The 12,500-nt window shown below is 52.2% G+C and overlaps 1 protein-coding gene across 5 annotated transcripts in view; it reads left to right on the top strand.

Moving 5' to 3' along the window:
* Positions 1 to 12,500, top strand: part of tmc6b (transmembrane channel-like 6b) — a 26,643-nt gene that overhangs the window by 3,726 nt on the left and 10,417 nt on the right. For 2 of the 5 annotated variants that reach the window (XM_036551977.1, XM_036551987.1), the window contains exons 1-8: positions 700 to 765; positions 6,701 to 6,896; positions 8,718 to 8,839; positions 9,530 to 9,685; positions 9,926 to 10,078; positions 10,554 to 10,662; positions 10,796 to 10,883; positions 11,254 to 11,511. In XM_036551977.1, coding sequence (XP_036407870.1) covers positions 6,841 to 6,896; positions 8,718 to 8,839; positions 9,530 to 9,685; positions 9,926 to 10,078; positions 10,554 to 10,662; positions 10,796 to 10,883; positions 11,254 to 11,511 — 942 coding nt within the window. In that variant the 5' untranslated portion in view covers positions 700 to 765; positions 6,701 to 6,840. Of the gene's footprint in view, positions 1 to 699; positions 766 to 1,848; positions 1,913 to 6,700; positions 6,897 to 8,717; positions 8,840 to 9,529; positions 9,686 to 9,925; positions 10,079 to 10,553; positions 10,663 to 10,795; positions 10,884 to 11,253; positions 11,512 to 12,500 lie in introns of those variants that run through there. The other 3 variants (XM_036551984.1, XM_036551986.1, XM_036551985.1) reach the window with 3 other exon arrangements.

Raw genomic sequence — 12,500 nt, 5'->3', positions numbered from 1 at the left:
CATCGCATAAATTGAATATGAACATAACCACCATAAGCGGAGATGGTGACTACCCCTGGTTTTCAAGAAGAGAGAAGTTTATTCTTATTCTGGCCATGTAAATCAATATGACGGTCTAATTATACTGAACGAATCCAACCTTTTAAAATACCCCCATCCATTGCCTCTAACTAGCGCCAAAACCCAGCCCACAAAAGCTTCCTTTCTATTTGACTTTGATTTGCAACGTGATCCGCAAAGCGCCTGAAATTTGTAAAATACTATTCTAAAACATTGATACTACTGGGGCCCAGCTGGGGCCAAGTGAGGACTTGCATAACGGTCTTACTTCCTGTTACATTTACACTTCTCCCGGGCATGTGTTCACAGCAACGCGATTACCGCGTGTGCCTCTGTAATATGCTTGGAAAATTTTGCAATCTGAGCAAGTGACGTTTCCTAGTTTTTTTTTATATATATATATATATATATATAATGAGGTGTGTCGGTTACAGTCATTCTTAGAGGAATGTTGTTGGTTTAATTGCTAATGCTATAAAATAATAACAACAGCAACGGTTTAAATTTACATCATATCAACAAGTTATTTTAACATAAAAGGCTTATGTGTCTCCGCAAAATACTTCGATCCATCGGGGGAAAAAGACTACATATCCCAGAGTTCTTCTGGCTCAAGGTGCGCCCAGGTGTGTTGGTCATTTTTTGAGATTAGACAGAGGAACAAAACAGATTTGCCTGAACTGCGTCAAGCGATACTTCATGCAGGTAATACGAATACTATTTACACCGATATACCCTACATTGCAAATCGTACTTTACTGTTTACTAGTTGATTTTGAAGTGGTAACGATATAAATATGCGTGGAGACTTTCATATCAGAAATATGAGGTAGACAGGACTTGCGTCAGGGTTGTACAGGTTATGCTCTCCATACTCTACGCGACTGTATGGACCTACCGTGAGTTTACACACTTCCAACTTCCTGACGATAAAATCCATTTAATCTGAGAGCTAGCGTGTGCGATTCATTTCAGCAAGAGACTGTAACCTTACGTCGTTTTTACCGTGACCCAGTTAAATATTATAACTTCTCAAAACTATTCCGACTATAATACGGTTTCATGTTAATGTGATATTCTCATCTGCATCGATGGCGGAGATTGCCTAACTGGACGGTCTAAGGTATATTTCCGTCGTGGTTAAAAAAAGAAATCATATTTGAAAATCTTGTATGAATTGTTTGCACTAATTCCTCTTCCTAGATAGTCACTTGGACAGAATTCAGAGAAGCTGCATTATTCAGTCTATGTATATGTAAGGGATAGAGGGGAACGTAGGCAGTTTGTTGCTACTGTTAGCGCCTATATATAGCTACTTAAGCAGTACAGGATACGATTCCTCAAGCAATTGACCCGTTGGATTTACAGCTGTTGCGAACCGTAGCGATACAAGTTAGAATAGATAAGGAGTTAGATGCCAAAACAGGTTCACGCCGTGCCAGTGGGCGCTGCCTGCCTATATGACGCTCCGTTTCCTCCCCTCCTGAAGATAAAGAAAATCTCACAGCGACCGTTCAAATGTCTGCGAAAACGCTGAAAAGTTCGATGAATAGGATCGTACCACTTTCTGGAAACTTTTTTTGAGGGAGGCTCGGGGCACCCATGTGTACAGGAACGGCACGGTTTTAAAAGTCATTGGAAAAGCAAGTGAATGTTTGTGAAAGTATAAAGGCTGTTAGCACTTTTGAAACGTACTCGGGGGATTGTGTTGGTGTTTGTCGTGGAGCAGATCGCGATGTCGCTGCTCGTATCCCGCGATTACCCCTAATCCCGGCGTTGGTTTGCGCCCGAAATGATCGGGTCTGCGCCGCGACTGTACCGGACTGGGGACAGCTGTCAGACACCGACCCGGGTGAGTTATTGCACCTCTCTCGGAATGCGTGCTGTTGTTATTGTATCTTGTTTCGGATGAAGTCTCGAAAGAACCAGTCTGTCAAGTTTCCACGTTAAGATCTCGAGAGAACAGTTCTGAAATCACGACGGAAAATAAAGATTCACACAATAAGCGCACAAAGCCCAGTGTTATTCGGCCGTCTGTCTCCCGAAGTGTAACGGCAGTCGTTGTGCTCAGAGAGACGCGTGTCAGCGCGCTGAGCGGGGGGAGCGGCCGCGGGCGGTGTCGTTACAGGCAGGCGCTCGCGTTACCGGTGCGCCGGGGGCAACGCGCGTCAGCTCGCTAATTGCATAACTCAAAAATTCGCGAAATCTTTAGACTTCGGCTTGTGCAGGACAGCTAACGTTAAACCGACCCGGGGATCGTGTCTTTTCATTTTTGAGCGAGGTGGGTGAGGGTGTCTGTTGTGTGCTCTGTCGGTGCGTGGGGAGACAGTGCCATTGTTGGAGCCGTCCCACACAAAAGCCTGAGTGTTGGCTCAGACCCTCCCCCATTCTGCTGGCAGGTCTCCGGCGCGGAGTTCTTCCCTGATTTCATTTACACATAATTACAGTGAACCATCCGTTGTTCTCATGAACATTTTCTTTCCTTTTGCATTCGATTCGTGTTGCACACCCATAGGTCTACGCACCCTACACCAACGATTTACTGTAGCTCGTAAATTTGTCCGCTGTTAAACTACTCAGCGTTTTACAAGCTAAATGCAAGTGTAAAGTATTTTTGCATGTATCAACCCTATTAATTTGAGATTATTTTGAAACAGCTAATAGAAAAAACATTGCACAGTGTTTTGTGTGGTGTGGTGATTTGCTGTCTGGCGCAGTGATTCTCTTCCCCTGCTGTAAATGTTTCTGTAATTGCAGCAGTTGCTGTGGGCTGTTAGACCCCCCCCCCTGCTAAGCTAACTCTGTCCTGCTGTTGCCTACAGGATCAGCTGTTTGCTGCACAGACTGGGAGAGACCTTGCAAATGCTCCTAGGCTCAGTGCAGGTTTGCAGTGGCAACATTTAGGGGTCATGTGATCGTTAAATGCACACAGAAGCACGAGGGGACAAGCAAACCAAATTCACTGTGCCGCTCTGAAACCCGGGTATGTGGTGGATAATTTTGTGAGCTCTCAGGTCACTCCTGCAGTCGGTGAACAGATTGCGGAGAAGCAAAGGAGGAGAGAACGGCTGCACTGTCACTTTCTGAGGTCTGTGGACAGTGAGATACCAGCGGCAGGAGGGTCTCATTTACTCTGAGCTTCTTCCAGCTGTCAGTCAGCTGAGAATGCTGGCAGGACCCCTCCGCCTGACCCTGACTGCCCAATCAAAGAGCTGTGACAGGACACAAGAAACCAATGGGTGATGTAGGGGGTGGGCTCAGTGAATCTGACCACTGTGGGGTATTATCCGCCACATTGAGTAAAGAATTTACAAACCTGTAATGTTGTTTTAAGCATTTGTATTAACTTGTCATGATGTGTAATACTCAAAAAATGTAATGCTGTACTTGCTGAGTTTCATCTCTCTCACCTAAGAACCAAGGGTTGCTATGATTAGACTGAATAGTCCCCTGGGGGTAGAGGAATAAGTGATTCAGCATGGACCTATCCACTGCCAGTTTAGGAGGGAGATCTGTCTGCTGGCCCCACCCCCACAGGTTGGTGCCTGTGGTATGTCCCGGAAAGGTGGAGCACATGATACATTATGACGTTACACACCTTAAATTGGAGGGGTTTCTGTGTGAAGTTTAACTCTGGAGTGAGAATGGTGGCGTGTGTTTGAAGGGTTAGGTTTGTTTACGGGTTTTGGTGAGCAGTCAGTGCCAGGCCTGCCGGACAGCGGTGGAGCTTTTCTCCCGCTGCACCGCCGGGATCGTTTAATCACCCCCTTTTCCCCTCTGCCCGTCTCGCTGTTTTACACGGGGCCAGAAACTGATTTGTGTCTGGCCTGTGTCTGTGTATCCATTATGCAACCGGCTGAGATGCGCGCAGGTGTTGAAAGCTGTTCTGAGGAACTGCAGTCTGCTGAACGCCCACACATGCGCGGGTATCGGTCACATTGTCAGTGAGCCGTCTCTGACAGCTGCCAGACGCGCCGTCGCGGCCAGACAGTGTATTCCCCCGTCTGTTCTCCCATTAATGCAGTACTGGCAGTTTTACAAACGACCTCTGACCTCCAGTGGACCACGGTAAGGGGTAATTTCCCCCAAATGGAGCACCCCACCCCACCCCACAGGGAGGGTCAGGGCAGGTCCACGCTTCCGCACGTATGATCCCCTGAGTGCCGCTGAAAGCGCCGCTCTCAGCAGATCTCAGACAGGGAGCCAGATAAGGACGGTGGCTGGTGCCAACCGCTCAGGAGACGTCAGAGTCACACGGGGCCCGGGCGGGGGTGGGCGGCTGACATTTTTACTGCGGTTCTCTCGGCTGACTCATTCAGGGGTCAGAAACACTGACTGACGGTAGCAGAAAGGCGCGAGCTCTGTGACTGTCATTAGGACCTGTCTGCCGCGTTACACAGTGAGCCACACGGGTGACCGGATGACAGCCCCACTGCATGCAGTGTGTGACGCCTGTAGACGACTCCCACACTGCTCATGCTAAAGCTAACGTAGATGCATTAGTGCTAACTGCAGGTTAGCTCACAGTGCCCCCTCCCAGTGCTGTGGGAGAGACAGGAGTGTTTGATTGAAGTGTGGGGTTGTGATATGTCTGGAATCTGGCTGGGGTCCAGGACTGTGGGGGAGGGGGGCAGGGGGTCGCCTCTCTGTCGGGAGAGTTAGAGAGCGCACTGGGCTCATTCACGACTCCGGTTTCCAATGACAACAGGCCAGTGATGTCATAAGAAAGTTTCTGTGCCAGGAAACAAGCGCCCTCCACCCAAAGTCCCCGCTTCAGCGAGTCTCTTCCTCCTGCACTTCGACGCTCTGACACTCTGTGGTTTCGCTGGCCTGGTGTTGGTGCGCTGTGTGCAGGGGATTTCTTCTCGTGTCTCTGCCTTGTGCAGGGTTTAACAGTCTCACACGCGCAGTGTGGAAGAACAGCTGCTCTCCTCTCTCTCTTCTTCAGTCCAGCAGGTTGGACTCTACTTGGTGCACATTTACAGTGCAGGATTTTTCCTGAAACAGTCCTGGTTAGTCACATTGTTCGGAAGGTCAGTCCCTCACGGGGGAATTGAACCAACACTGAGTGAGGGGAAAAAGACAAGTGTAATGAGAGTTCTTCCACAGGTACTATCAGAATGTGAGGTGCTCTACCTCATTTCAGCGGGTTTCTGTTTGTACCCCACTTCAGCGGGTTTCTGATTGTACCTCATTTCAGCGGGTTTCTGATTGTACCCCACTTCAGCGGGTTTCTGTTTGTACCCCATTTCAGCGGGTTTCTGATTGTACCCCACTTCAGCGGGTTTCTGATTGTACCCCACTTCAGCGGGTTTCTGTTTGCCGTCAGAGTGTGAACACTGGGGTGGTGTGAAACCCGGGAACTGAACTGTCGGCGTTTGGACTGCAGGCCTCTCAGAGAGGCAGGTTGGGCAGTGAGGTCAGGGGTGATGTCAGCAGCACTGCAGTGACTCCGCATTGTGGATGCTCCAGAGAATACATCAGTAAAAAATGCACCTGCAGGATATTTTTGACTGCAGAATCAGCGCCGCACAGGGCCACAGGGACACACAGGGCCGCACAGCGTTGTACAGGGCCACACAGGGCCGCACAGCGCTGCACAGGGCCACACAGCGTTGTACAGGGCCACACAGGGACACACAGGGCCGCACAGCGTTGTACAGGGACACACAGGGCCGCACAGCGCTGCACAGGGCCACACAGCGTTGTACAGGGCCACACAGGGACACACAGGGCCACACAGCGTTGTACAGGGCCGTACAGGGCCACACAGGGCTGCACAGGGACACACAGGGACACACAGGGCCGCACAGCATTGTACAGGGCCACACAGGGACACACAGGGCCGCACAGCGTTGTACAGGGCCACACAGGGCCGCACAGCGCTGCACAGGGCCACACAGGGACACACAGGGCCGCACAGCGTTGTACAGGGCCACACAGGGCCGCACAGCGTTGTACAGGGCCACACAGGGCCGCACAGCGTTGTACAGGGCCACACAGGGCCACACAGCCCTGCACAGGGACACACAGGGCCGCACAGCGCTGCACAGGGCCACACAGGGCCGCACAGCCCTGCACAGGGACACACAGGGCCGCACAGCGCTGCACAGGGCCACACAGGGACACACAGGGCCGCACAGCGCTGCACAGGGCCACACAGGGCCACACAGGGTCGCACAGGGCCGCACAGCGTTGCACAGGAGCAGCAGTACAGGAGGATGCAGCAGAAGGCGATAGTCAAATTTCTCAACACCTTAGAATTTTCTTCTCTTACTGGTCTGTTTCTCTTGTTCTTTTAAATGTAGCACCATTCAAATGAGCGCACAGCAGAGACAAGCCTGTCAAGGTTCTCAAAGCACTTTACAGAGAAGGTGTGTGTAGGTTAGAGTCAATTCAGTGGTGTGGTCTGAACTCTCCACCTCCCTCTCTGTCTCCATTCTCTCACACTTACACATATTCAAATTGCACCTGCTTGGTATGACTTCACAGTGACACTCTCTCTCCTTCTCTCTCTCCCTGCCCCTTTCTCTCCCTCCCCCTCCCTCTTTCCCTCTCTCTTTCTCTCTCCATCTGTCTCTCTCTCCCTTTCTCTCCCTCTCTCCCTCTTCCTCTCTGTCTCTCCCTCGTTCTCTCGCAGGTAGCAGGGATCATGAAGAGAGAGAGGGTCAGAGGGAATCGGATGAGAGAGGGCCTCTGATTGACCACCGAGTCGTTGCTGCGTCCAGGATTGTCGGGAGAAAGACAGACGGACAGACAGACGCGGCCTGAAAGGAAAGGATGGCTCGGAGCGTAAACTTCGATTACAGCGAGCATCACATGGAGGCAGCACTGGAGTGAGTCACTTTCCTCCCTGTTCCTCTCACTCTTCATCTTCCTCCTCCTCCTCGGCATGCCCTGCTCCTGTCTGGCTCTCGCAGGAGACTCTCACACATCTTCCAAACCAAAAGGAGATTGCTGCTGTTAAACGAAGAATACAGTGGCTGTCCATCACAGTCACGGCTGTGTTAGTCCCTCCCACCGTTGCCATGGCGTCTGTCCCCTCCCCCTCCCCCCTGAGTGATTGCTCTGTTGGGCTGGTATCTCTCTCCATGCAGTAAGCCTCTCCTGTCTCAGGTAGCAATCTGTCAGTAGCCTTGGAGGTGAGTATGAGTGTGTGTGCGCGTGTGTATGTGTTGTGTGTGCATGCGTTTGCGTGTGTGTGCGTGAGTGTGTGTGTGTGTGTGTGTGTGTGTGTGTGTGTGTGTGTGTGGTGTTGGTACCTGAGCTGCACCAGCCTGTCTGAGTATGAGGTAGGACCTTTCTCTGCCTGCTCTCTCTCTCTCTCTCTCTCCCCCTCTCTCCCACTCTCTCCCCCTCTCTCCCCCTCTCTCCCACCCTCTCTCTCTCTCTCTCTCTCTCTCTCTCTCTCTCTCTCTCTGCTCTGCTCTTTCCCTGCCTGCTGGGCTTGATCTGTGCAGGGTGATCAGAGAGAGGGTGGGGGGAGAGAGGGTGGAATCCCTTACAGCTTTGATGTACTGTAAAAACGCTGCGGTTTGCGTGCAGACCCCCCCCCCCCCACCACGCCTCAGACGTCCGGGACTGAGCCTGTTTGTTTCCTGTTGCCGTGAAAGTGCTAGCACACTAACCTGTGACCTTTGACTCGACCGACGGCACACACACTCTCTCTCTCTGCTCTGCTCTCTCCCTCTCTCTCTCTCTCTCTCCTCTCTCTCTCTATCCCCCTCTCCCTCCCTCTCTCTCTCTCTCTCCCTCTCTCTCTCTCTCTCTCTCTCTTTCTCTCTCTTTCTCTCTCCCTCTCCCTCTCTGCTCTGCTCTTTCCCTGCCTGCTGGGCTTGATCTCTGACGGCACACACACTCTCTCTCTCTCTCTGCTCTGCTCTCTCCCTCTCTCTCTCTCTCTCTCTCTGCTCTGCTCTTTCCCTGCCTGCTGGGCTTGATCTCCGACGGCACACACACCATCCGAAACGCCAAAGAGAGCAGAAAAGAAGCTCTAGTCTAACAGGGAGCCGTGAAGCAGTGAAGCAGTGAAGCAGTGAAGCAGTGAAGTTTTCCATCTGTTGGGATTCAGAATGCTAGGGAGAAAGGTGCCTAAAAGGACCAAAGTAACCAAAGCAATTAAATATACTCCACCAAAAAACAACTAAAACATCACATATGTTTTATAATGTTTAATTAAAAGATTATGGAATTGGAACAGGTCACTGCTATTGTGTGCTCTAAATGTGTATTATAATATAGAACAATAGAATTTACACTCCTTAGAGTCAGTGTTGAACAGTTGTCTGGATCAGTGATCTGGATAGCCATATGGAGCAGTGGTTAGAGCAGTAGTCCTCTCCCTCTCTCTCTCTCTTTCTCCATCTCTCGCTGTCTTCCCCCCCCCCTTTCTCCTTTTTCCCTCTCCCTCTCTCTCTCCCCCTCTCTCCCTCTCTCTCCCCCTCTCTCCCTCTCTCTCTCCCCCTCTCTCTCTCCCTCCCTCTCCCTCTCCCCCCTCTCTCTCTCTCTCCCTCCTTCTCCCTCTCTCTCTCCCCCTCTCCCCCTCTCTCTCGCCCTCCCTCTCCCTCTCCCCCTCTCTCTCCCTCCCCCTCTCCCCCTTTCCCTCTCTCTCCCTCCCCATGACAGCATGGTGATTCCTGTTCTCCGTGTCCCGGCAGGAGTCCGATGGATGAGGAGGTGGTGCACAGCTCCTTCAGCCGGCTGATCGAGGAGCAGAGCCACAGTCTGGTGGAGGAGGACGGGGGTGTGGAGATGGAGGACCTGGCAGACGAGGGGCGAGGTACGCGGCCGGGGGGGTGCTTTTGGGACCTGAGGCTGATCTGGCTGTGAGTTACCTTCTGTCAGTCGTGCTGTGGCGACTTGTTCTAAGGAGTGCCGTGGAATGCAGTGTGCTGTCTGAAGCATCATCAGCTGAAACAAGTAACCCTGCGTGCTGCCTCCCTCCCTCTCACCCTGTCTGTCTCTCTCCCTTTCTCTCTCTCTCCCCCTCTTTCTCCCTCTTTCTCTTTTTCTGTCTCAACCTGTCTGTCTCTCTCCCCCCCTCTCCCTCTCTCTCTCTCTCTCTCTCTCTCTCTCTCTCTCTCTGTGTCTCTCTCTCTCTCTGTTTTTCTTTCTCTGTGTCTCTCTTTCTCTCTCCCTCCCCCTAACCCCCCTCCAGGATTTGAAGGCTTAAAGCTGTAATTGTTAGCGTGGCAGGAGTTAGCCAGTTTCACCAAGGCATTTCAGACATGAGTGTACAAGCCCCCCACCCCCCGCCCCCCGCCACAGTCAGGGTGAAACAGGACAGCAGAAAGGGAAAAGAATAATCAGAAAAAAATGAGAAAAAATAACAGCTATTTTTATTTTAAATAGCAGCTACATTTGTGTTATATTTAAAAATAAAATATAAAGAACAATGTAACATTCCCCTCTACCGAAACATGTTAACAGCAGTCAGTAACAGTGTGTTTTTGTATGGTCTCTTTCTCAGATCACCTGACACGCCTGGTCCAGCCGGAGTGGGCGTGGCGCGGACAGCAGGGGGCGCTGGAGCCCGAGGACAGCGGGCAGACTGACCCGCTCATCGAGGAGCGCTGGTCCTCTGACACACTGCGAGTACTGTCCTGCATGCCCAGCCGCACCATCGGTGAGCCCCGCGGGGGACATATATATGTGTGTGCGTACAGACATGGCTGTGCCTGTAGATGTGAGAACCACAGGATGTAGGTAACAGTTTGTCTCAAGCCAGACCATTTCAGTCATGAGAGAAAGCTTGGCTGAAATAGGGTTTGATAAAGATGTCTGGGATGTCTTCCTCTCTCTCACACACACACACCTCTCTCCCCCTCTGCCCCGACCCCCCCACCCCCCCCCCCCCCCCGCCCAGGGCGGAGTCGGGGGGCCATCATCTCTCAGTACTATAACCGCACCATGCAGCTGCGCCGGCGCCGGCAGACCCGCCCCTCCATCCGGGACTTCTCCCGCTCCGCCCGCCCCAGTATCCGTGGTTTTGGCATAGAGGCAGACTGTGGAGGAGAGGGTGAGTATCAGTGCTGCACCACTGTGAGGGCAGAGAGAGAGGGAGAGAGAGAGAGAGGGGGAGGGAGAGGGAGAGGGAGAGGGAGAGGGAGAGGGAGAGAGAGAGAGAGGGAAGGAGAGAGAGAGAAGGAGGGAGAGAGAGAGGCAGAGAGAGAGAGTCCTGTGGCCCAGATTCATGCTGTTATTTACTGAGAATATCTGAGAGCCCACAGTGGTGGAACCTATGTGTGTGTGTATGTGTGTATGTGTGTATGTGTGTATGTGTGTATGTGTGTGTATGTGTGTGTATGTGTGTATGTGTGTATGTGTGTATGTGTGTGTGTGTGTGTGTGTGTGTGTGTGTATGTATGTGTGTATGTGTGTGTGTGTGTGTATGTGTGTATGTGTGTGTATGTGTGTGTATGTGTGTGTATGTGTGTATGTGTGTATGTGTGTATGTGTGTGTGTGTGTGTGTGTGTGTGTGTGTGTTTTTCAGAGAGTAAGAGGGACCAGCTGGTGAACAACCTGCAGAACCTGTCCATCAGCGACCGCGTGCGCATGCTACGAGGAATGCCCCTCAGTGTGGCCGAGAAGAGTGAGCTCAGGTAGGCCCCGGCCACGGCCTGCCCCGCCCCAGGCCCCACCCCACCCTGCCCCCGGCCACACCCTGCCCCGCCCCAGAGTGCCCTCCTCCACGGTGAGCGGGAAATGACGGCTGTGTCCCTGCCTCCCCTCCAGGAAGCGGGCGTGTAACCTGAAGGAGAGGGCCGCCTCGTCCAGCGGCAGGATGCCCTGCTGCAGCCGCCTCAAGTATTACATCATCATTGTGAGTTCCCAGCATGCATTGCCAAGCAGTGCAATGCAACACACCTGTGGGCGCTGTGTAGAAAACACACTTGAAAAGAGAAAAATGACCTGGAATTCTGCTCTGTGGGCTGTTCTCTCATCTGTGCCTCAGAGATTAGAGTGCAGACTGTTTATGAGCGAATTACAGTAGCGTTGTGAAGCTTTCGGCGGCTCCCTTCTCTCACGCTCTGGCATTGAGTGGGATCTTAGATGTGATTTCAGTGCCGTCTGTTGCATGCCAGGCAGAAGGCACTCGCAGCGAGTCACAGTGCGTGTGTGTGTGTGTGTGTAACGCAGCGCGGCGTAAGAGCGTAGCGACTGACGCTCTCGCGCTCTCGGTGTGTCTGCAGGCTGTGCGACAGAGCTGGTACAGCTGGCTCTCCTTCCTGCACTCCCTGCAGCTGTGGCAGGTGGCGCTAAAGAGGGTGAGCGGCCGCTTCGGCACCGGCGTGCTCTCCTACTTCCTCTTCCTCAAGACGCTCCTGCTCTTCAACGTCTTCCTCCTCCTCCTCAACGGGGTCTTCCTGGTCATCCCGCAAGCGGTGCACCCCCCTCCCTGCCCCCCCGACGCTGCCCACTTCACTGGCCTGGAGCTGCTCACAGGGGCGGTAAGCAAAGGGCTGGGACACATCTGCCGGTTACTCACCTGTTACTCACCTCTTATTCGCCCGTTACTCGTCTGTTACTCTGCCGTTACTCACCTTTTACTTACCTGTTACTTGCCTGTTACTCCGCCATCACTCAGCTGTTAACCAGCTATTACAAGCCGGTTGCCCAGGCATTACTGAGCCATTACTCACCGGCATCGTTTGTTAGATATGCGGAATAACTGGGAGCGTCACTTCCTGAGATGGTGGGCAGTGTTGTGCTGGCAGGAGCTGGGCAGCTGGAAGAGGAGATGTCACAGCCTTCACTGCGGACTGGCACGTGTGTGAAAGGAGATGTCACAGCCTTCACTGCGGACTGGCACGTGTGTGAAAGGAGATGTCACAGCCTTCACTGCGGACTGGCACGTGTGTGAAAGGAGATGTCACAGCCTTCACTGCGGACTGGCACGTGTGTGAAAGGAGATGTCACAGCCTTCACTGCGGACTGGCACGTGTGTGAAAGGAGATGTCACAGCCTTCACTGCGGACCGGCACGTGTGTGATTTCTCCCATTTATCCTCAGGAGGAATCGGGAACTGGCGTCACTGCTGTTTGTTTGAAAAGCCACCTGAGATCTACTCAGAGGAAATGGTCCTACTGTCCGCTGAGACAAGGAGTAGGAAGCTTTTATTTACTCATAAAAGTGCTTTTAGCAGGACTCGGGAGTAACTCTCAGACGCCTGGTGAATAGCTGCCCAGCTCAGTACCCTGTGTCTGGGTAAAACCTTTCCACAGGATGTGCTGGTGCAGTGTAGGCGTAGCTGGAAAGGATGACTTCAGAGCTCAGCTTGTCAAAGAGATGAAATATGGAGGGATGGAGATGTGTCTGTATGCATGATCTATGCTTATCAGAGACAACAAGCCATCCTTTAAAGCTACACAATTCAAAACAGCACACTTATCAGCAGATCAGCCAGCAATGGGATAGATATGATTCAGTTATGGACAGT

This window comes from Megalops cyprinoides, chromosome 1, assembly GCF_013368585.1.
Source record: "Megalops cyprinoides isolate fMegCyp1 chromosome 1, fMegCyp1.pri, whole genome shotgun sequence".
In the NCBI taxonomy this organism is placed as follows: Eukaryota; Metazoa; Chordata; class Actinopteri; order Elopiformes; family Megalopidae; genus Megalops; species Megalops cyprinoides.
The sequence above is the reverse complement of the archived record's forward strand: the minus strand, read 5'-3'. Positions and strand labels throughout refer to the sequence as shown.